The sequence below is a fragment of the Erythrolamprus reginae genome, chromosome 1 (genome assembly GCF_031021105.1).
Source record: "Erythrolamprus reginae isolate rEryReg1 chromosome 1, rEryReg1.hap1, whole genome shotgun sequence".
Taxonomy (NCBI): domain Eukaryota; kingdom Metazoa; phylum Chordata; class Lepidosauria; order Squamata; family Dipsadidae; genus Erythrolamprus; species Erythrolamprus reginae.
Genome location: NC_091950.1, coordinates 109,443,031 through 109,467,697, shown reverse-complemented (window position 1 = coordinate 109,467,697; position 24,667 = coordinate 109,443,031). Strand labels below are relative to the sequence as shown.

The following is a 24,667-nucleotide window of genomic DNA, read 5'->3' as shown; positions in this document are numbered from 1 at the left end:
CCTCCCTTCTAAAGTTTGGGATTTTCCTGAAGGATTTGCACGCATTATTTGCTTTTACATTGATTCCTATGGGAAACATTGTTTCATCTTATGAACTTTTCACTGTACTTGTGAAATGGAAAATTGAAGGCCGCATAGTTCAGTGCTGACACCTCATTTTAAATGACAACTTTACACCAGAATCAAATGTGATCATTATCTTGATTTCTAAAAATAAATGTATAAATTCCAAAGCTTACAATTTCAACATTAAAATTTTGAAAATGCTTCTATAGTTATAATATGTGCAAAGAATTTAATAAAATCATACTGATGGTACCCTTTCTGTCAAGGTAGTTTAACGCAAGTACATTTACGACTTTAATAACTCACTAACTGACTCTAACCCCCAAAACTTTACCCTTAGACTATTCACTGTTGACCTCTCCTGGTTGCTAATAGGTCAGGGGGCATGCATAAATGCACCAGACTGCCTTCCATCCCCTGTCCTAATGTTTTCTTTTACTAGTATCATGTATATAAATATTATATTTTTATATACCACCAATACGTATGTGACAAAATAAATAAATACAATAAATAAAATGAAATAGAATAATTTATAAGGAATCACTAGAACTGGGGATAGGGGAATCCTATCACAAATCTTCAGAATAAACATTTAGTTTACATGTTTTCATGCCATTCTGTCAAATTCCTGACATATATAAAATACATGCACAATATGTAATCTCAAATAGTTGTTCCTCAGAAGCATATATTGTGTCTGAAAGAATTCTGTAAACATTCGTTTCTTGCAGCAGAGAGATTAAATTCATATTTTTCACCATCTATTGAATATTTAATCAAAATTAAGTTGCAGAAATAATTCAAGCTTTGCAAACAATTCATTAGATTTTGTATCTCCCACAGCAACTTGCTACAATTTTATATCTATTCTCTAGAAACAGTCTAGTCTTAGGGCTAAATTCAAAAAGGCGAGAACGCTGCTCTCTAATGTGTCTCATAAAACAGCCACTCAAAGAAATTCTAAATCTTTTTATGTAAGTAAATTATAAGGATTAATAGAGGCACATTACTACCCTTTCATTGCATGTATTCATGACTAGACAGTAACCCAATCCTATTAAAATCTGTTCCAAAATAGGACCCATTTTAAAGACATTTCAACTATAAGGGACCACACTATACCACAAATCTCAGTCATAACAATGAAAGTTACTCCTGAGCGAATGTAAAAGATCAATAGATATTTTTTTGCACTAGAAAATACCAAATAGTATTATACAGAATGATATGGTAAAAGTGAAAAATCATAAACTTGCTTAGGTTACCATGAAGAAATGATTGCATTATTCTACCTATTTATTGTTTTGAAAAAAATGTATAGGAGCGCCCAATTCACTCCCTTTGACTCTGGGTGGCTTACAGAGATAAACTATGCTTTCAATTATTTTAGTTTTTAATAATACGAAAAGGGAATTAACTGCAACAATAATTACCTAACAACTTGAATACTTAGAATTGTACATCATGTTTATGTGCCAAAATGAAAAAAAAAATATACAAGTGGGATGTTTGATAATTATGAACGTACTATTTTCAGACTAGGTTTGGAAAAATTATGAAAAGCCTGTTTGTACATGGGAATCTTGAATTTTTATCTACAGAATTTGAAATACAGCTATAATATTGAAATATAGTTATATATGGCAATACTAAAATCTGGGGGGAAATGCTGTTATTAAGGAGCAATGCATATTTATTTTTCATTTCCATATCTTATTCTATTAATTGTCTCCAAGCTTTAAAAATTGCTACCAAATTTTTAACATAATATAGATATGGTTCTTTGATTTGGGCTACCTTTTAAAATGAATTTTGGGTTCAGATTTGGGTTTATTTTAAAATCCTGAAATGCCTTGAGATCAGCGTATTTTAAGGACTGCTTTCTTCCCTATTATTTTCTTTATATGCTATAGATCCCACTGCTTTGTGCTGCAACCATGATGAATAATTATTAATAACCAAATTCTTCCTGCAGTTAGCATCCAACTGATAGAAATATAATTCCTGCTGATATTCAATAGGTGTCACCGTTTTATTTATTTCAGCATTTGAATAAACCTAGCTGTTTAGAAATAAACAGATTGTCTTGATGCGTGACCTTATAATGTTTCCTTGATGGCTCATGTTTTAACACATTTCGTAATTTTGTGATTCTGATGTTTTTAAGCTACCTGAGTGGAAAAATTACTACTTCAGGATTCGTTCATGCAACACTGCAACATTTGAGGGATTAGGATTTGAATTTTCAAGATTGTCCCTCAACATGGGAGACAATCCAGAGATTTATTATGTTTGTGATCAGAAGAGATGGGGAATATTTTTGATCCATGACCCATAGAAATAGTAGTGGTGGTCTTTTCGAAAGCAAATCATTGCCATCACCATCAAAGAATGCACCTTCTAGCTTGAAATTTTGTATCACTGCAATTCAGCTATACTGTAACTTAATTTCAGTGGAATGATTTGGAGAATTGTCAGCTTCGCTATGTTTAATCTTTCAACTATGCTTCAGCTGTCATAAGTAATGAGGGTGGGGGTGTTTTGGGATTTGGGAGGGGAAGTTCTCCGGAGTGGCCCTAGTAAGTTTTGTTTCTTCTGGTGAAGGCCAGGGGAGTTTCGTTTCTTCTGAGAAGAAGTGATAAGAAGGTCTGTTAGCGGCATGCATTCCATAAGCATGATGCAATGGTGAAGATGTGTCCACCTGAAGAAGATGGACAATGGGGACTGGATGTTTCCCAAAGGGGGGCAAGTGGGATACTTTGATATGGGCAACTATTGCGTCTTTTTCCTCAGACTTTGCTTTGCTTCTGATGCATTCACTTCTGATTTAGTAAAGTTTACTTTTGAAGTTCAAAAATGGACTCTGAGTTTTACTTTTCTTAAATACTGAGTGGAGCCATCCTGACAAGAATGCTGCAAAGTTGTATATGCCCTATAGATTGAGAACGCCATATGGTTCTCCTATATCAGTAATGGCGAACCTATGGCATGGATGCCAGAAGTGGCACATGGAACCATATCTGCTGGCACACAACCTATTGCCCTACCTCAGCTGCAACCTACATGTATGTGCTAGCCAGCTGATTTTTGGCTCACATAGAGGCTCTGGGAGGGCGTTTTTGGCTTCCAGAGAGGCTCCAGGGAAATGAGGAGGGAGTTTTTACCCTCCTCCTGCACAAGGAAAGCCTTTGGAGCCTGGGGAGGGCAAAACATGAGTCTACTGCAGAGGTCCCCAACCGCCGGTCCACGGACCGGCACCGGGCCGTTGGGGGTTTTCAGCCGGTCCGCGGCGCCAGGGCCCCCTCGGCCTTTCCGCACCACCAGCGGCGCTCCCCCCGCCAGCCAGCCAAGCCCCGCGCCCGCCGGAACCGGCGCCTCGCTCTCCCCCTGCCGCCCGCTGCGTTTGCAGGAGGTGGGGAGGGTCGGGCGGCCCGCCAAGGCCAGGAGGGACGCCGCTGCCCCCCCTCCCTCTCTCCGCCCGCCGCTGCGCCTCCTTGACGCCGAGAGGAAATGCCGGCAAAGGCTTTTCTCAGCGGAGGTCTTCAATGTCGGGGGCGCACGGGCGGTTGCACGTGCTCCCTATCTCCCTGCTAGCCCACTCGGAGTATTCAAAATAAGAAAAACCTTTGCCGGCGAAGGCTTTTCTTATTTTGAATATTCCGAGTGGGCTAGCAGGGAGATAGGGAGCGCGTGCAACCGCCTGTGCGCCCCCGACATTGAATATCACCTTCGCCGGCCCCACCTCTCCTGCAAACCCCCTTGCTGAGAGCCCGGGGTGAAAGTGCTCTCGCAAAGGTGAGGCGGGCAGAGCGTGCGCGCGTCATCGCTGAGAAGAACGGAGAACGAGAGTGAGTGAGAGCAACAGACAGCAAGATAGAGAGAAAGTGAGAAAGAGAGAGTGAGAGAAAGGGGGGAGAAAGAGATAGCAAGAGAGAGAACAAGAGAAAGAGCGTGAGAAAGAAAACAAGAAAGAGTGAGAGAGAGAGAAAGCAAAAGAGACAGAAAGAAAACAAGAGAGAGAAAGTGAGAAGAAGAGAGAGAAAGAGGGGGAGAGAGAGAGAAAGAGAGGGAGAGGGAGAAAGAGAGAGGGAGAGGGGGGAGAGATAGCAAGAGAGGGAGAGAGAGAAAGAGAGAGGAAAGGGGGGAGAGATAGCAAGAGAGGGAGAGAGAGAAAGAGAGGGAAAGGGGAGAGAGGGGGGAGAGAAAGAGAGAGGGAGAGAGAGAGGAGATAAAGGAAGAGGAGAGAGAGAAAGGAAGAGAAAGAAAGAAAGAGGGATAGAAAGAGAGAGAGAGTGAGAGATGCTCAGTGAGCCTTTCTTTGAAGTTGCCTTTCTTTCTTTCTTTCTTTCTTTCTCTTTCTTGCTTTCTTTCTTGCTCTTTTTCTTTCTCTTTTACCTTCCCTTCCTCTATTTCTTCTTTTCTTTCTCCTTCCTACCTTCTTCCCTTACTTTCCCCTTTCATAAGTTTCCTTGCTTCCTTCCTCTGTTCCTGTCCCTTCCCCCCTTCTTTCTTTCTTTCCTTCCTTCCTTTCCTCCCTCCATTTCTTGCTTTCCTTTTCCTTCCTCCCTTCTTTCCTCCCTCATTCCCTTCTTTCACTCCTTCCTCTCTTACTCTCCCCTTTCACACCTTTCCTTGCTTCCTTTGCACCCTTCTTCTGTTCCTGTCCCTTCCCTCTTTCCTTCCTTCCTTCCCACCCTCCGTCCATTCATTCACCCATTCCTCTCTTGATCGCCCCTTTTACGGCGCCGCTGACAGCTAGCTCTTCCCCCCACCGGGCCATGGAAAACTGGTCTAGCTTAAAGCCGGTCCCTGGTGCAAAAAAGGTTGGGGACCTCTGGTCTACTGGGCCCACCAGAAGTTGGAGAACAGGCCATTTCCGGACTCCAGAGGGCCTATGGGGGGTGGGGGAAGCTGTTTCCGCCCACCCCAGTCATTGAATTATGGGTGTGGGCACTTGTGCATGTGTGATAGTGCGCACCCACGCTCTTTCGGCACCCAAGGAAAAAAAGGTTTGCCATCACTGTCCTATATGGTTTTCTTATTCTAAATGGAATAATAATGTTGTTTTCTAACTTGGGCAGTCTGATTCTATATCTAGCAAATAAAATATGTTTACAGAAACATCACAAAAAAATTATTCCACTCTAAATTAAATGAACTACACAAAACCCACTTAAATGGTCAAAAATCCATGCAGCATACTACTTACCTTTACAAACACTGCAGCACTGATTCTCTGGGAGTACATAATCTTTTTCTGAACAGTTCAATGGAGGACAGGTCTCTGTCACTTTTATTAAAATTCCATTCTAGAAACAAACAATGGTTTATAATTGATAAAAATGAAAGTGACAGTCAGCTCGTAATTCTTTTTATATTTTATAGTTATTTATAGATATATAGCATGAATGTTCTTTACCAATAACATTGTAAACTGTCATAAGTTAAACACATTTCATACAACACCAAAAAGTTGTTGTTCTTTGACATTTGTATTCCCAAATAAACAGAATTGAAACAGCATTTCCATTGAAAACAGCATTATTCTTAAATTCAATAGCTTATTATACTTTCTATATTCCATTTATCTATTTTCATCAATCAGTCTTCCATTGATTATTTTTTGTTTGTGATGCTATTTCTTTTATTTGTTACTGAAATGGCTCTTGACCGAAATTTGACCTTCACTCTATGACTTCATTTTAATTTATTACAAAATTCAGAATCTAAAAAGTTGACATTCTTCAATCAATACAGTTCATGCATACCTTTAATTACAAGAGTCATAAACCAATAATTAGTCTTTCATTAGTCTTTAGCTTCTACCTATACTGTTCAGTCCAATAGGAAGTATATGTTGGGTCTTGTCAATTAAAGAAGATGGCTTGTGGGATCTAGGAAGTTTGCCTTCTTGTCCTGTCACCTGTTTTCCATAAAACCTTATCACCTGGATCAGATTAGTCTCAACCATGCTGAAGACCTGCTATTCGTCCAGCCATGGGAAATGAGTGAAGCCCATATGGTTGATATTGTTTGGTGATTGTCTATATTCCAAGCTATCATTTTTATTGGATATTGTGTTGTGTGTTTAATTATACTATTGTTTTTATTTTGAAATGATATTCATCACCCAGACTTGTTTTAGTGAGAAGGGGGACTTCATCAATGTTTTAAAAAATCAGTAAATAAAACAATGGAGCTCTGTACACACTACAAAAAATTCTATTTTTTTTGCCCAAAATGCAATGCCTGCTTTTTAAAAGCTGAAATGAAAAAAGACAACCTTTTTCTTAAATGTTAGCACTTCTTTCAGACTTCTAATTCTAAAAGGAATTAATTCAGAGCATGAATATTACACATTTTTGCAATTCTGATCTCCTTTAAAATATGGGTATTTCTAGGGAACATGCAGCAGATGTAGAGGACAGATACACAATCCCAGAAAAAGACAAAATGAATCTGAAGTGCTGCAGAATGCTTTGAAATATAACTATCTCTTTAAGACATGAACAGGCAACTAAAAAAAAATCCTTGTGGAAGCCAAAATCTGTGTCTCATTTTGATCAGCTTGTTCATAATGAAGCATTTGTGTCACTAATAGTATAATTCATATAATTCTGTTCATTATGGCTATGAATTCCATCCCTATAGCTGCACAAAAAAATCTATTTTTGCAAATGTCTAAGTATTTTAGCATGAAGACAATAAGCTGAAGTTTTATTTTTAAAAGTTTAAAACTGAAAACACTTCAAACTGAAAGGCTAACTAGGATTCATTAGATTCCATTTATTTTGCAAACAAAAAGAGGATAACAAATGAAAAATTATTCAGTTAGAGAGAAAATTTACATATTTTGGTTTCATGTGGTCTAAAATATTAAAAAATAAAAATTAACCAGAAAGTCCTAAAATCTAGTTTCAGGAAAACATTAAGGAATATGATATAAATTATGTCAAACTAAGTTTACATCAAGCAGCGCACAGAATTTTGGTAAAATATAAATTAATGTAACAAAAAAATTAATTATGATATATTCATTGTCTAATGTATAAACAATATTCTAATCACTAACCAGCAGTTTGGACCGGTTCTGAGAACCAGTAACACCAATGGCAGGAGTCTCCACCCACCCACTTGGGACACTTCTACACAGAAGCATCTGTGCACAGAAGCAGGTGTGCCTGCAAACCAGTGGCAAAATCATTTAGAACCCACCACGGTCATTAACCATAATGGTTAATTTTTTCTGAAAAGACTAATCAATGCTCCATAATTAAGAGGTGCTCAATACTTACAGGGTGCGTTCCAAAAGTAACGCAATTTTTAAAGTAATTTATTGAACAGATTTGCACACTTAAAATTCTTCAAAGTACTGTCCTTGAGCCTCTACACATTTTTTCCAGTGACTCTGCCATGACCAGTACATGCCCTGGAAGGTGTCTTTGGGGACCTCTCGCAAGGTCTTCGTCGCGGCTGATTTGATCTCTTGTATGGACAAAAAAACACGCCTTGCCACAACGCGCTGTGAGTCCGTGAGTTCCTGGCAAACACCAGGTGCCAACACTGCCCCACCCCCACCCCTATAATTCTGATGTCACCCCAGCAGACTTCTTTTTGTTCCCAGACCTGAAAGGAACCCGTTTTTCACCCATAGAAGAGATCCAATCAGCCGTGATGAAGACGCCTTCCAGGGCACGTACCAGTCATGGCAGAGTCGCTGGAAAAAAATGTGTAGAGGCCCAAGTATAGTACTTTGAAGAATTGTAAGTGTTTGTGCAAATTGTTTAATAAATTACTTTTAAAAAATTGCATTACTTTTGGAACACACCCTGTAGATTGAAATGTGTCTGGCCCCAAATTTCATCATTGGCATACTGCTTCCTGAAAACCTGTGCATATATATGCTCTTTATTTATTTCATCACTAATTCACAGTTTCTTAATCATTTATATTTCCTTGTATATTCTCCAATTGTTTTCTAAATTTCTTTTAATTATGGAATATACAGCCAGGAAAGGAAAGCATATACAGTGATACCTCGTCTTACAAACGCCTCATCATACAAACTTTTCGAGATACAAACCCGGGGTTTAAGATTTTTTTGCCTCTTCTTACAAACTATTTTCACCTTACAAACCCAAGCCAACTCCACTGGCATGCCCCGCCTCCGAACTTCTGTTGCCAGCACGCCCATTTTTGCATGCTGGGATTCCCCTGAGCCTCCCCTCCATGGGAAACACTACCTCCAGACTTCCGCGTTTTTGCGATGCTGCAGGGGAATCCCAGCAGTGCAAAAATGGGCGCTTCGCTGGCAACAGAAATCCGGAGGTGGGGTTTCCTAGCGAGGAGAGCCTCAGCGAAGTCACAGCATCACAAAAACATGGAAGTCTGAAGGTGGGGTTTCGAGGACTTCCGTGTTCTTCTGATGCTGCAATTTCACTGATGCTCCCTTCACTGGGAAACCCTACCTCCAGACTTCCGTTGCTAGCGAAGCTGGGATTCCCCTGCTGGGATTCCCCTACAGCATAGCAAAAACACAGAAGTCTGGAGGTGGGGTTTCCCATGGAGGGGAACCTCAGGGGAATCCCAGCAGCGCAAAAACGGGCGCTTCGGCTGGCAAACGGGGTGCATTTTGGGCTTGCACACATTAATTGCTTTTCCATTGGTTCCTATGGGAAACATTGTTTCATCTTACAAACATTTCACCTTAAGAACCTCATCCTGGAATCAATTAAGTTTGTAAGACAAGGTATCACTGTACTACAATCCACTATTACAGTCTCTGCTTAAATCTTTCCAGTCAAGCAGAGTCCATCTTCTCCAGCAAATGATAGTCCTAAGGCGATCCATTCTAAATGTGGAACAGCTTTTGCCATAAGGATATTTTTCCTATTGTCCAAGCAAAATCTACTTCCTTGTAATTAAAAACTACTCTCTCTTCTCCTGGAACAACTCTGAACAATTCCATCCTGAACTCTATGCAGCTCTTCAGATATTTGTAGTCAACTACTGTATCTTGTCCTCAATAAATTAAACATGCCTGAAGCCTCCAACCTTTTTAGTTTTCTCAAATACATATTTGATATGACTATTCCAATTTTATAAATAATACATTTGCAAAATTTGGAAATAATTTTTTTCAGATGCTTTGTTGTAACTAACATAATATTCCATTAGTGTGTTCAGTGCAATGTATAAACAACACTGAAATCAATGAAGCAGATTAGATATAAAGAATGAACCCATCTGGGCTGAGTTCAATTTTGGGCTGAATAATCAAGCTATTTCCCTCAAAGATCAGGTAAGTAGCTCAATTTATGTCACTCCAACTCCAAATTCAATTATCTTATTACATTCTTGATGATAAGACTTTCAGAAGAAAAACAATTCATTGAGCTTTCACATCCCTATAGGACTCAGAAGTATTAAATGAATTCTGACTTAAGCCGGAGAAAAATTCAGCTAGGGCAAAAGGATGATAAATGAACTTCTGAAGTCAGCAGTACTACTAGCATAACAATCAGGTATATATTGTAATGTATGCATACAATGGGAAAGCCATCTGGGAAAGCCAAGGGAAATTATCAAAACCATAAAAAAATTAAAGTTAGAATATTTTGGACATGTGACGCAACACCCAGAAAAATACAGCATACTTCACTTAATCCTCCAAGGAAAGATTGAAGGCAAATGAGGTCCAGGCAGAATAAGAACATCATGGCTTCAAAATCTAAGGGACCGGTTTGGACAAAAACTCAACCACACTTTTTCATGTAGCTGTTGATAAAAATAGGATTGCCAACATCTGATAACAGATACGGCAAGAAAAACAAGAAGACAAGGAATACAATATGTTCCGCATATTGTTATGTAACAAACATGTATGCAGCACAAAGTAACAACAGATGAACATATCTTTTGTATTTTGAAAAACAGTGGATTTCCTATAAGTATGTTTTTTAATTATGCAATTCTATACAATCCAAATAGATCAAGGGCAACCTCAAATAGGAAAGGCTAATAGCAATGCTAATTTCCCCCCACACTAATGTAATCTTTTTTTTTATAGTCATAATCTCTTCCAAAGGTTTCTATAAACAGGTTTATTGTAAAGTAATAATGTGCACTGGGGGACAAACGAAGCCCCTGTCTTTTTTATACTCACTGAAATATTCTATTGGACATTTCTGAAGATTAACAAACAACCTGGATGAAACAGCAAAATGTGTTCCATGGCAGCTTGTGTGGATGAACTCAAGGGCCCTTGTTTGGCTCTGGGAATGAGAAACCTTACTTATTACAAAAGAATGAACCTGATTTGGTCAGTGACATGAAATGTAAACAAGGCTGGGCCGTCACTATATCTTTTTTCCCCCATTATCAATCATGACTCGAAACAACAGCAGGAATAGTTGAGTGCCTGAAACTTATACAATTACAGAAGTATAGAAAGGAAGAGTCTGTATGTGGTGGTTATAAGAAAAATGCTGCAAATGCAATCTTAAAGGATGCCGCCTTCATATATTCCGATAGGTGTTTTGAAAACTGTTGTGGTTAGCTCTGGCCCAGCTCCTGCCCCAAGGAATGTGGATGTGGGGGAGACATCCACATGCTGCAGGCATGTTTTGCTCCCGGTGGAATCTGATGATGAAGGCTCCTCTGACCAAGAAGACATGAGTGACAGGGAAGAGGAGAGTGTGGCAGACAGCTCAGAAGGAGATCAATTATCTAGCTCTTCTTTGGATTCAGAACAAGAGTTAATGATACAGCCACGCATGCGGAGAGCGATGCATAGGCAGCAACAACTGAGAGATTATTATCAAAGAAAATGAGGCCACCTGTGGTTGGGTGGGGCTGTGGTAATTAGTGAGGCTGTGGGTTTGGCCATTGTGGAGGATTATCTGATTGTTGTGTTTCGTGCCTGCTTTGCTGCCTTTGAACTTTGTGTGCTGATTTTTCCCCACTTTGAAACTAAACCAGAGCAAAGTGTGTTTCACTTTGTGAAAGAAGAAGGACTGTGAATTGCCTCACAGTTGCAAGCTAAGTGTCACAGAACTGATGAGGGACTTGTACAAATTACCAGTTTGTTTGGAGACGAGTGCTCTTTGCTATACAAAAAGAGTGCTCCGTTTATTTGCATTTTCGGTATAAAGAACATTGTTTTGAATTGTCAAACGTGTGTGTGTGTGAAATTGTATCTGTGCATTTTTGGGAGGATTCTACCAGAGAGCTCGACAGAACAAAAACCGGAACAAATATTTTAAAGATAGCTCAGATTTTCACCAATCTGCAAAACCTAATGTCTTACAAGACATTGTTTCCTTGAAAGTAGACCGAGCAGAATATAGCATGTGCAAGCAGGAGAAATGTATCATGATTTATTCCAGCTGTATTTCCCACACAAACAGCACTGCCACTACCATGAAAGGGAACATTGTGTTAGCAGTGATTAGCTTCTAGGCACCAAATGACAAAATAATCATGACCAAAACTGATGCCAAACCTTTCACTGTAGTAATATTATAGATTTGTAATCTGTAATTTATTAAATCAATAGGAAATCACTCAAATCAAGAAGGGGTTTATGAAACAATACAAGAGGCAATGTCTATGGAGCTAATTATTATGAAACATCTAAATGTGAAAGTAGTGTCAGAGAATATCTACCTGCAAAGTAAAAATGGTCTAAGGCAAAGTTGGCTCTTCTATGACCTGTGGACTTCAACTCCCAGAATTCCTGAGACAATCATGCTAGTTCAGGAATTCTGGAAGTTGAAGTCCACATGCCTTAGAAGAGCCAACTTTGCCTACCCCTGGTCTAAGGCATAAGAAATGACAGTGGCTAAGAATTTAGATGATTCTTTGAGGAGCCTGAAAAGTTTGAACCTTTCCATACTTAGTCCCATGTTCCAGCAATTAGAAAGATTATGTACTTGAAAAACATTCAAAAGATGCAACAAAGAACAAAACAGGCTTTTGGTTTATGATAAAAGATAGATTTAATAATTCTATTAAGACATTCCCAGACATATTTATTCCAACTACAACTACAATGAAATTCAGTATAAAAGCAAAGAACATCAGGGAGAAAAGCAGAACATTTCCAAGAAAGATTTGGAAATATGTAAAAATAAACTTTAAAGAAAAACATTGAAAATAGGTTTTACAATATTTTGAAGAAGATAATAAAGACCAAACTGTTATTGCGGAAAAAGAGTCAATGTTATTGACCAGGCAGTGAATGCAGTTTAAAAGTGCAGAAACTAACTAAAGATAAAAAGCAAAATGAAGAAGTTTAGATGACAGATTTTTTAAGCAATGATGGAAATGATTAAAAAAAGGTTTTTAAAAACTATTTGCTAAAAGACTACACAATCAATTTATTTCAATTCCTAGGAGAGCAAGGACTGAACACAGAATTCCATTAGTCTTCTCAGACATGCATCAAAAAAGTTAATTTCTTAAGAAATGCAGGACAGTTCAAAAATACAATAAGTAAACTTCAGAGCACAGTTATGAAACAGTCGCACTAGGGAAGGCATTTTAAACCAGGACACAAAAATCAAGAGATAGTTTTTAAAAAAACAAAAAGGCATCTCTATGCTTTGTCAATTACTGAAAAGCCTTTGATTCTGTAAATTATGTAATGTTGATCAAAACTTTGGAGCAAATTAGTATGGATTACAAAGACAATTTGCTCTAAAGGAGCTGTGATAGGACAGATTCAAAATTATTTTGAAAAAAATCGCTTTTAGAAGTTTACTCCCAGTACAGATTCATTTTTAAGATTGAAATATTTTTCAAAAGAATTTTCAATCCAAAAAGGAATGCAGCAAGAATGTATCACAGCTCCTTTTCAACATCTATACAGGAAATATTTAATAAACTAAACACAGTACCAAGACTGTCAATAGATACTATGAAAATAACAAAATTATAATAGGGATATGATACAGTGCTCCTGGCAGAAAAAGATGATTTTCAGCTTCTAATTTATAAAACATAAACAAGTAAAAAGTAAGGACTATAGTTTAATTTTTAAAAGCTGTGATAATCTTAGAGAAAAAGAAATCTCCAAAAACAATGTCATTAATACCCTCTTCTCAAAGTCAAGCATTCTGTCTACATTGGACACTTAGTAACGGAACATGAAGAAAATGATGAAATAAAAATGTGAATAGAAATTGCCAAGAAAATGTTTTCAGACATGAAGATTATTCTGATTTCAAGGAAAATAGACTAAAAAAGGATAAGAGTATTCTATGTCTAATTAAATCTCCTTTATAACTTTGAAACAATGAATATAATATACAAAGAGGATAAAAACAAGATGAAAACCATTGAAATGCAGCTTTTAAGGTAAATCGTGAGAATCATAAAAACATTAAATCTCAATCGTAGTAATGGCACAGGACAAAAGGAACTTCAGAAGACTATCAAACAAAGAAAATGGAGATATATGCATTGTAAATTCAGAATACTGTATCCAATTATGGGTCCATATACTGTAATTCCACACTTGGAATACTGCATCCAATTCTGCTCACCACATTTTTAAAAAGATGTTGAGACTCTGAAAAGAATGCAGACTAAAGCAGCAAGGATGATTGGTTGGAAGTTAAAACAATTGCAAGAACTGAATACGTCTAGCCTAGTGAAAAGATGATTAGGGGAGACATGATAGCTCTGTTCTAATATTTAAGTGTTCCTACAAAGATGAGGGGGGGGGGTCAACCTAGGTTCCAAAGCATTAGAAGTCAAAACAAGAAACAATGGATGGAAACTATCCAATGACAGAAGCAAGCTATAACGAAGAAGAATTTTTCTAATAATGAGAGCAAGTAATCAATGGAATGACAGAGGGATACAATCTAAGACTAAGGAAGTACTAATATCACTCTATGAAGTTTTGGTTAAACCACATCTAGAGTGTTTTAGTCACTACATTACAAAAAAGACATTGAAACGCTAGAGAAAGTGCAGAAGAAAGTAACCAGGATGATAAGGGGACTGGAAACTAAAATTCACACATGCCAGGTCTGCCCCCTCCTCATCATCACTCCGTGGGCTGCCGATCAGTTTCCAGACACAATTCAAAGTGTTGGTTATGACCTATAAAGCCCTACATGGCATGGGACCAGATTATCTCCGAGACCGCCTTCTGCCACACGAATCCCAGAATCCGGTGAGGGACCTAGGGGAAGAGCCTTCTCTGGGGGGGGGGCTCTGGAATCAGCTCCCCCCCGGAGATTCACACTGCCCCCCATCTTCCTTGCCTTCTGAAAGAGTTTAAAAACTCATCTTTGTCGCCAGGCCTGGGGTCATTAGATCTTTCCCCCTGACCAACTAGCGTTTTTAGTGTGATTTATTGAGTGAATGTTAATGAATGTTTTAAAGTTAAAAGATTTTTACTTATATTAATTGGATCAATTGTATTATTATGTCTTTTATATACTGTGAGCCGCCCTGAGTCCTCGGAGAGGGGCAGCATACAAATCCAATTAAACTAAACTAAACTAAAACATATGAAGAGAGGTTGGAATAACTGAGCATGGACAGTCTGCTGAAGAGAATGATCAGGGGTGACATGCTAGCAGTGTTTCAATATGTAAGGGGCTGCCAGAGAGAGGAGGGTGTCAGGCTGTTTTCCAAAGCCCCAGATGGCCAGACAAGGAATAATGGGTGGAAGCTGACCAAAGAGAAATTCAACCTGGAAATCAGGAGGAACTTTCAGATGTGAGAACGATCAACCAGAGGAACAGCTTGCCTGCGGAGGTTGTGAGAGCTCCAACGCTTGAGATTTTCAAAGGGAGACTGGACTGGCATATGTCCAAAATGATGTAGGGATTCCTGCTTGAGCAGGGGGGTTGGACTGGATGACCTACAAGGTCCCTTCCAACTCTAATAATAAAAAAGCAAACTTCTTAAAAAATAGAATGGCTTGCCTTCAGAAGTTGCAGTGTTCCAGGACATCCATTTGTCTTGCTCAACCAGGGGGTTGGACTAGAAGACCTCCAAGGTCCCTTCCAAATCTGGTATTCTGTGATTATATACTTTGGGCAAGACACAGAGACCAAATAAATTGAACAAACAAACATATTCATAACAATGGCCTCTGCTAGAAGGAACAAAAACCTGGAGACATCAAGAGATATTTGGAATAGCAAGATGCATAATAGGACTGGTCTAAATTATGACCCATTTTTAAGACTGATGAACACAATATGCAGTTATAGTTATCAATCTCCTTTAAAAGAAAGATAGCTGAAATGAATATATGAAAAATACAACATATATATGATATGACAAATCTGCATCAAAATGGTATAGTGTTCTATAACTGCATCTTTTACTGGGATATGTGCTGTCCAAAATCTAGCTCCGCTTTGCTTTAAAATAGAATGAAATGAAATAAATAATATACTCTGGTGCTTTATTCATTTCCAGTTAGAAATCAATAAAACCATTTGCTCTAATCCAGAATCGTATGGATTAATTCTATTACAGTCATTACAAATGACATTGATTTCTGTCTGCATTGTTAGTGCAGAAAGAGATAACCCTTTGGGGCTAGTAGACATATATGGAATATTGAGTGCCTTGTGCAACTACTATCACACAGCAATTGCCCAGGTAGTCATTTATCAAATGCCACATGAACAAATGGCTAAAACTGACTACCACACCTGGCTCCCCAAGATGTTCGTATTGCTTTTATTTTTATTTTCCTGATCAAGAGAACAGCTTTGTAAACAAAATGTTAGCCTGTGGTTTTGTATGTATTGTTGTTTTGTTATTATTTCTGAAGGACACTTTTATGAGTTAGGTAGGATCTAAATGGATTCTGGTAAATGAACTCCCCCCCCCCCCCCGAGATTAGGATTGCCCCCACCCTCCCTGCCTTTCGTAAACTCCTGAAAACCCATCTATATCACCAGGCATGGGGAAATTAATATACCCTTAGCTGTTTTGTTTTATGTATGGTTTGCTCGGGTTGTATGATTGTTTTTAATAAGGGTTTTTAAAACTGTTTTAATATTGGATTTGTACATGATGTTTTTGCTTGTTGTGAGCCGCTCCGAGTCCTCAGAGAGGGACGGCATACAAATCTAATTAACTAGATAGATAGATAGATAGATAGATAGATAGATAGATAGATAGATAGATAGATAGATAGACAGACAGACAAACAAACAAACAAACATGAAGGTCATAGGTTTTTACTTCATGCTAGATTCCTGAGTGGTTTTTTTTTTTTAAATGAATGGACTATGTTTTAGCAAGTTGTAAATCAGATTGAACTGAATTCTTTGCACATAAGTAATAAGAATCAGATCTGAAACAATATCTAAGGATAAAATATAGATAGAATTGACTATGTTTTCCAAAACATTAGTTTCTAAGTTCCAATATTATTTAAACTATTCTACATAAGCAAAAATAGAGCTTTCTTTCCTCCTCCCTAATTAACATTACTTATTCTGTAGGTTTTATCTCTTTATTTCTAAATGTAACTTAAATAAAAATATTTTTATTTCATTTTGATTAAAATAATGCTTGGCTTACTATATTAGCCTTTCTCTGTCCCAGTTACGGTAAGTTTGTTTGCTTGCTTGCTTGCTTGTTTGTTTAATTGTTTATGCCGCCCTTCTCCTTAGACTCAAGGTGGCTTACAACATGTTAGCAATAGCACTTTATAACAGAGCCATCATATTGCCCCCACAATCCGAGTCCTCAATTTACCCACCTCGGAAGGATGGAAGGCTGAGTCAACCTTGAGCCGGTGATGAGATCTGAACCGGTGACCTACAGATCTACAGGCAGCTTCAGTGGCACTCTACCTGCTGCGCCACCCTGGCTCTATTCTAAGTCTATTGCATTAACGGAGAAAATAAGTTTCCACTTAAAAGGTAGAAATATAATATAGGGAGATACCTAGTAATACTACTTAAGAAAAAGATTTTAAGACAGTATTTGATTACAAACTGGGAATTTGTAAACACGGTGTGTTGTAACTATAGATATGGTTGTTTCAGCTTTGGTCTGCATTATACATTTATAATTTCCTAATTGTGAGAATTAGATTCTTGACAAATGTATATTTTATTTTATGTACGTTGAGAGCATATGCACCAAGACAAATTCCTTGTGTGTCCAATCACACTTGGCCAATAAAATTCTATTCTATTCTATTCTAACCACTCCATTTTATTCTAACTGGCTATACTCTACCTCAAGTCCAATTCGAGGCACTGTACTTAAGATTCAGTCAGATGAATTTGAAAAGATCCAGGTGGAAAAAACAAGGTGGATCAGAGGACTGGAAACTTCAGCATGATCAGGAGAATGAAGAAATCGCAGATGCTGAGTTTTAATGGAGATATTTACATGGATATAAGAGAAATCTTAAAGTACAGTAGTCATCGACTTATGAATACATTTGAGCCCAGAATTTATTTTGCTAAGTGAGAAATTTGCTAAGTGAGTTTGCCACACTTTATGCCACATTGGTTAGGTGAATCACTGCTGTTAAATTAGTAACCGTGAATCTGGCTTCCCCATTGACTTTGCTTGTCAGAAGATCGCAAAAGGTGATCACATGACCCCAGGACTTTGCAACCATCCTAAATATGAACCAGCTGTCAACAGAGATGGGGTTTGGCTTACCTCGTTGCCGGTTTGCTTCCTAATGTGCCGCACGTGCATGGCCTACAGGCACAGTGCACAGGTGAACAGGCGCAGTGCTAAAAACCCAGCTTCTGTGCATGTGCAAAAGCAAAAAAACAGCTTCAGCACATTTGGAGAAGCAAAAAACAAAATGGCGGCACCTACAGTGCTGCCAAGAAAGTCGGTTTGGGGGCGTGGCAAACCTAAGTCGCTGCTTGTTCCAGCGATCCAGGCCAACAAGTTACTACCAATTCCACAGAACCAGTCTGAACTGGAGGGAACCGAAATCTGGCTGTCAACTATCTGAATAGAAATCACGTGACCATGGGGATGCTGCAATGGTCGTAAGTGTAAAAAATCGTCACAAGTCACTATCTCATCTTGCAACTTTGAAAGGATATAAAATGAACTGTTGTAAGTCGAGGACTACCTTTATTTTAAAGGATGTCACAGGAAGGGCCAAAGTCTATTCTCCATCATACCATAGTGCAAGGCATAAAATAATAGAATTCAGGTTATGGGGCTGATTACAAAAATAGTACATTTCCAATTAGGAAAGTTTTTTGGTGGGACTATTTGAACAGAAAGGTGATGAGCTCATCCTTACTGGATGTATTGAAGCACATGTGCTACAAAACTATCCATAAATAGTGCATTAATTTCAGTTGCTGCTCTAAGCAGCACACTGGGCTCAATTATCTAAATTATCCTTTCCAATTTTAGGATTCTCTGTTCTTTGGTCTTATTTCTTCTTTTCTTCTCATTCCCTTTCCTTCGCTGCTTTTTCATTTTTCATTGATTTCTTCTATTGTTTCATTTGAAATTTTATAACTTCTAAATCTATCTACCATCTTTCTCCCAATTAACAATCCTCTTTAGTTTGATTTCTGTTGTTTTTCCCTCTTTCCTTTCACCTAAATTTTGTTTGCTTATTAAACATCCACTTTGATTTTTCAGCCCTATGCCATTTTTTTTCACAACCACGAGGACATTTGGTCCAAAACCCTTTCTTCAATTTAAAGTTTCTAAATACATTTATTTCCCTCTCATTTCCTGCTTAATGTTCTAATTGACTATTATTCTTTTCTTATTTTTAGGTTAATTGTTGCATTAATTGTTATTTAATTAAAATGGATGCTCGTTTCCATTGCTAACCTGCTCAGGGCTAATATGTGATAAAGGCAGTGTCCATTATTACAAATCCAGAGAGATCAAGCAGAGAGGATAAATATAGCTTTCTCTAGTTTCTAAGTTACTGTAATTTTTATAGCCGAGTGAAATTGGCTGTTCTGCGACTGGAGGTAGCTTTAATGAATTTTAAGCAGCTTTGCTTTCTTTCTTTTTTTTCAACTAATGAAAAGTTTTCCCCACTACTTTCACAAGTTAAAATCCCTTTTCTCCCATTATTTTTAGATTGCGATCTTTAAAAAATACTCTGACAGATACCTTTAGAAATTGAAGTTAAAAGAGATGACATGCTTTCTCTATAATAAGATATTGAAGCCAAAGAATAGCAGAAGGTGGTAGTTTGCAAACCTACCTTTCCTGCCATTTTTTTTAAAATTGAGGGCTTCCTGCATACCTGCCATAGAACTTCTTTTCCTAAAGGAAATTCTATTTCACAGAATATACTCCAATCCAACCCATATTTCAGTCCTAACCACAATATAAGCTCATATTGAGAGTTTCACATTGTCTCATCAAATTTGTGAGGAATTTTTTTTGAAGAATGACTAGTCTTATTAATATTTTTGAAGAACTCAAGTTTACTTAATTACAAAGTTTTCTTCAAGTCAAGCTCAGCTCTTGGTGACTTCAGGGATCTCCACATAATTTTCCTAGTAATAATTATAAAATAGCTGGCTGCTACTTTCATATTCTCCCCCCCCCCCTTCTGATTTTCCAGTCTAGCATGCAGTTCTATTATTTCCTAGTTTGAGGGTGAATGTTTGTTCTCCGAGTTTGTGGATTGGTTTCCGAATGTTTTGTTACCAGGATAGGTAATATCTTCAGGATCTACGATTCATTTGCCACTATTGCATTTCCTAGTGTCTCCTGTTGTGTACTAACCAGGTCTGCCCCAATTTATCATTTTGAAATCTATGCATTTTTAAAAAGTCTTCAATTTTGTTTCTAACATATTAAAATATGGCAAATTCGACTGATGAGTAGTTTTTCAGAAATCAGGATATAAGACTCAGAAATCTTTTCAAGGAAGGGAAATTGAGAGGTGGAATGTATGAGTGGGTGTTTATACACGTAGTGATATGTATGGCAGCAGTATAAAAAATAAATCTGTTGTCAATGTTCCTGATATAGGGAAGGATAAAAACAACTTATTAAATCATAACAACGCATACAGTGTGATGGGCCTGTGTACTTTATCCACTCAAGGACTTATGAATATTTTCACCTGCTGTTGTTATTTACAAAGTTTGTGCATTGTTTAAAACTTGTATGTATTGCACAATGGGGATGTGTAATGCATTGGGTTGCCGCCAAACTTACATGACATTCTCTGCAGTTCTTGATTAAAATCTTCTGACCTTCTGCCAACACTTTATCTCCATACATGCATTTTGCTAAAAAAAAAATTAAAAACAGGCATTATTATTTAGTTCTAAGAGCATATAAATTATACACTATATTAGAAGCAATATTGCTTAAGTAAATATGATTTCATCACTTTGCTTTCAGTCTCAGTCAGCGTTAATTGCTCTCATTAATTTTGACTGCAATAATAAAATTCATTACAAACATTATTATCTTGAAACATTTTGCCACTCGCAGTGACAAACTGGCTACTTAGTGACCTGAAGTAAAAGCAGATCGGGAACAGATATTGAATTCAATTCAATTACAGAATTACTCATGGCAGCGACATTCTGCAGGATCTAAACTTGTGTTAAAACATGCTTGTACGAAAGAATGGAAAATGGGCAGAATTGATTGAATTGATGCAGAAATAACTAAGCAGAATGCTGAGCCAGGGGTCATAATCAGGAGCAGATTCCCATTCCCGTGGCGACTATGGTGCTGCGCATGCAGCTTAACTTCTCCTGCGTGTGCATGTGCACATCCCAGTGTGTTTTTGCTTCTGCGCATGTGTAGGAAACAAAATCTCGTGAGAGGACGCATGCACATGTGAGATTTTGGTGATTTCTTTTTTTGCCTTCTGAGCATGTGCAAAAGTAAAAACATGCTGGGGCGCATGTGCATGCTTGCAGGAAAATAAAATAAAAGCTGCACACGCATCACAACGTTCACTACCGGTGCAACGTCCTTATCCATACCCGCACAATTCGGGTCTGTACCGAATTTTGTGGTGTTCAGCATGCCGGACCCGAACCAGAATGTTTTTAAAAATTTGTGCTTTGGTTTGGCATTTGTGCCGAACACCACGAAAGCTGCCGCTTGGCTGTCATCTGCTGAGAAGAGGAGGAGGAGCCAGGCGCCGGTGGCGGCGGAGGAAGGTGAACACTGGGAAGCTGTCAGCCAGTCGGGAGGCTGGGACAGAGGCACAAAAGGAGCTGGGGAATCCCACAAAGAGATTCTGGGGGAGGAGCTTTAACGTCATGTATACCAGCAGGTTGGTAAGGACGCCAAAGTGATCACTTCCTGGATTCCATGGAATCCAGGAAGTGATCACTTTGGCGTCCTTACCAACCTGCCAGTATATGTGATGTCAAAGCTCCTCCCCTGGAATCTCTTCGTGGGAGGGATTCCCCAGCTCCTTCAAAGGGAGGTCTTTCATGTAAAAATAAAAGTTTTTATTTTCACGTGAAAGGACCTCACTTTGCTTGCGGCGCCACTCCAGTGTCCTTTTTCATAAAAATAAATAAAAATAAATAAAAAATCTGTAAAAATAAAAATGATGGGATTCCGGGGGCAGAGCTTTGGTGCCATGAACCGTTTGGGTTCGGGTTCGGCCAAATTTTGCGGAAAGTTCGTCTGAACTTGCCGAACCCGAACACCGTTGGGTTCGCCCATCACTATTAGCAACCCAATACTTGTGCTAATATATAGATTCTCCAAATACAAAAGGATGCACTTAAATAGAAGCATCTTCCATAGACATAGCCATCAGCCTGGTGTCAGCCACTACCCAGAAAAACAAAGTTATATGGATGTATAATGTATCTTAAAAAGAGATACATCATTTAGAACCTAGGAAGGAGAAAAAATGTTAAATAATTTTACAGCCTTCTCTTCTGATAAATTTCAAGTGCGAAAGAAAGGATTTGATTTTAGATTTTGTTCAGCTATATTTTCAGCAAATTATTGTAACACAGAGACACACACTTTTCTGCATTATTACAATCATGTAAATCAACCAACATCTGATTTGAATTTGAGACTCAAACGTAATATAAATTGATTCAAACATCTGAATTGAGAGCAGAAAGATTAGATTCAAATTGAGCTGATAAAAGATTTTAGGCCTTAATAGAAAAAACATCAATATCCTTGTAGCTACATTTCATTTCTTTTCTTTTTTTCAGGAATAAATGAAAGTAACAACGAACATCACAATATTAGGAGCAGAATAAAATTAAAAAAGAGGAGATTACCCAGCAAATGCTTACATGGATCCTGACAAGGGTTCTATACAATTCATTCTGAAACATTTATCCTGCACTTCTTCTAAAACAGAGAGTGTAGATGTGAAAAAAGCTAACACAGCAACCTCCCACTTGGCTAAATAGAAAATGTGCTTACAAATGCAAAAAAGTATCCGACACCCATTGAAAAATAAACATTTTCCAAAGTTCTTTAAAAGGTAGGTTCTCGGAATTTGCTGATTGCTTGCTTTTTTGAACTGGTAAATTTGTTGCTACGGATCACTGTCCTTTTCAAAATGCCCTGCATTTTTAAAAGAAGTCTAGTTTCTGGGTAACCAATTATATAAAGAAGCAGTTTGCATTGTGCAAATCAATCTATCAAAAAGCATCTTCACATATGTTGTGATTTTTCAGTCAATGAACTAAATCTGTATAGTCTGGAGGACAGAAGGAAAAGGGGGGACATGATCGAAACATTTAAATATATTGAAGGGTTAAATAAGGTCCAGGAGGGAAGTGTTTTTAAAAGGAAAGTGAACACAAGAACAAGGGGACACAATCTGAAGTTAGTTGGGGGAAAGATCAAAAGCAACATGAGAAAATATTATTTTACTGAAATAGTAGTAGATGCTTGGAACAAACTTCCAGCAGACGTGGTAGATAAATCCACAGTAACTGAATTTAAACATGCCTGGGATAAACATATATCCATCCTAAGATAAAATACAGAAAATAGTATAAGGGCAGACTAGATGGACCAGGAGGTCTTTTTCTGCTGTCAGACTTCTATGTTTCTATGTTTCTAATAAATCCTTTCTGACTCTTTGCAATCCCATGGACCATACCAGGCCAGGTTCCCTGTCCTCCATGGTCTCTTGGAGTTTGCCCATGTTCATTGTGTTGATAATACTGTATAACAATTTCATTCCCTGCTGTCCCCTTCTCCATTTGTCTTCAATCTTTCCTAGCATCAGAATCTTTTCCAATTATCGTCTCTTCTCATTTGGTCACCAATATTTGACTTCCATGTTATTAAACCAATTCATAATTGAGACACTCAAAATTGGTAAGCAGCAGAAAGAAATAAAACAGGGCATAGGATAAAAAGACATGGACTTGCAAACAGGTAAAACATAAGAAATAGTAGTTATAATTAATCTGAGGGACTGGGTCCCACTCATTTTTTCCTCCCTTTCAAATGAACCTGTCTAAACCTATTCTCCTAGGAGAATAGGGCACAGGCATAAAGAGCAGGCAAAGTTTTCAGGAGTGATAAAACTCATATCAGTATCAGAAACCTTTTTCTGCAACTCATGAGCTTCTCACATTAATTATATGCAGAAACCATCTTTAAAACTCTCCAAGTCTCTCTCCAGTCTTCTACACTCTTTGAGCCAGTTTGAAGGTACCTGATTCAATTAGATACCATGTATTGACTCAAAGATTCAATTTGAAGGTGTGATTCTTGCCTTCAAGTCAAATCACCTTTCCCTAACCTAAAAGAGAAAGGAGTTGCTGCAGCATTTATTCTGTTTGCATAATTTAAATTGTGTGAATGTACGTGAGAATTCACTTCATGAAATAAGTAATAGGACTGCAAACAAAAAGAAAAAAAACCCTAGACACTTACAAAACCTATACTGCTATTGTTTTAGCTCCCATTATAAGAAAGAACAGGTGCATATTTTCAAAACAAATATGCTTAATCCCCACTTGACCTCCACCAACATGATACTAATTTGTGCAACCCATCTGACCGCTACGTAAATGATACTAATTTGTGCAACTCTCCAAACATGACAAAACTACAATATACAAATAGCACAAATGAGATAATGCTAAAGAAACCTGTACAATAACTATAAATGTAAAGCTTAATGTATATTCATTGATGATAATTGAAAACAAGTGTTAACCTAAAACTTTCAGATAAATAAGAATAGGATATAGCAATCTCTTCCTTCACTACAGAGGTGTGTTCCTCTTGGTTCAGACCAGTTTGGCTGAACTGGTAGTGACCCGCTGGTGATATCACGATGATGTCACTGAACTGGATTGTTCAATGCCAGTCCGTGGGCTCTGCCATCTTTTTTTGATTTTTTTAACTTTTTCTTTTGATTTTTTCTTTTCTTTTCTTTTTCCTTCTGAGCATGTCCAGCACCGTGCATGGAGTCACCATCTTTTTTTCCAGCTTTTTAAATTATTATTATTTATTTGTTACTGCACATGCATGTACCTGCAAGGCGCATCCACACAGCACAAGAGGGAGCGAACTGGCAGCATGGTAAGTTGGAACCCACCCCTGCATCACTGGCCTATTAATCAAATAAAAGCATTCCTAAAACCTTTTTAAAGACCACCACACTTTC

The 24,667-nt window shown here is 37.9% G+C and overlaps 1 protein-coding gene across 1 annotated transcript in view; it reads right to left on the bottom strand.

Annotated features, from left to right (window-relative positions):
* The window catches only part of NELL1 (neural EGFL like 1), a 478,454-nt gene that overhangs the window by 409,189 nt on the left and 44,598 nt on the right, over nt 1–24,667 (bottom strand). Inside the window, exons 6-7 of the mRNA XM_070761843.1 lie at nt 20,245–20,318; nt 5,279–5,378 (exon numbers count right to left, since the gene is read on the bottom strand). Coding sequence (XP_070617944.1) covers nt 5,279–5,378; nt 20,245–20,318 — 174 coding nt within the window. The remainder of the gene's footprint in view (nt 1–5,278; nt 5,379–20,244; nt 20,319–24,667) is intronic.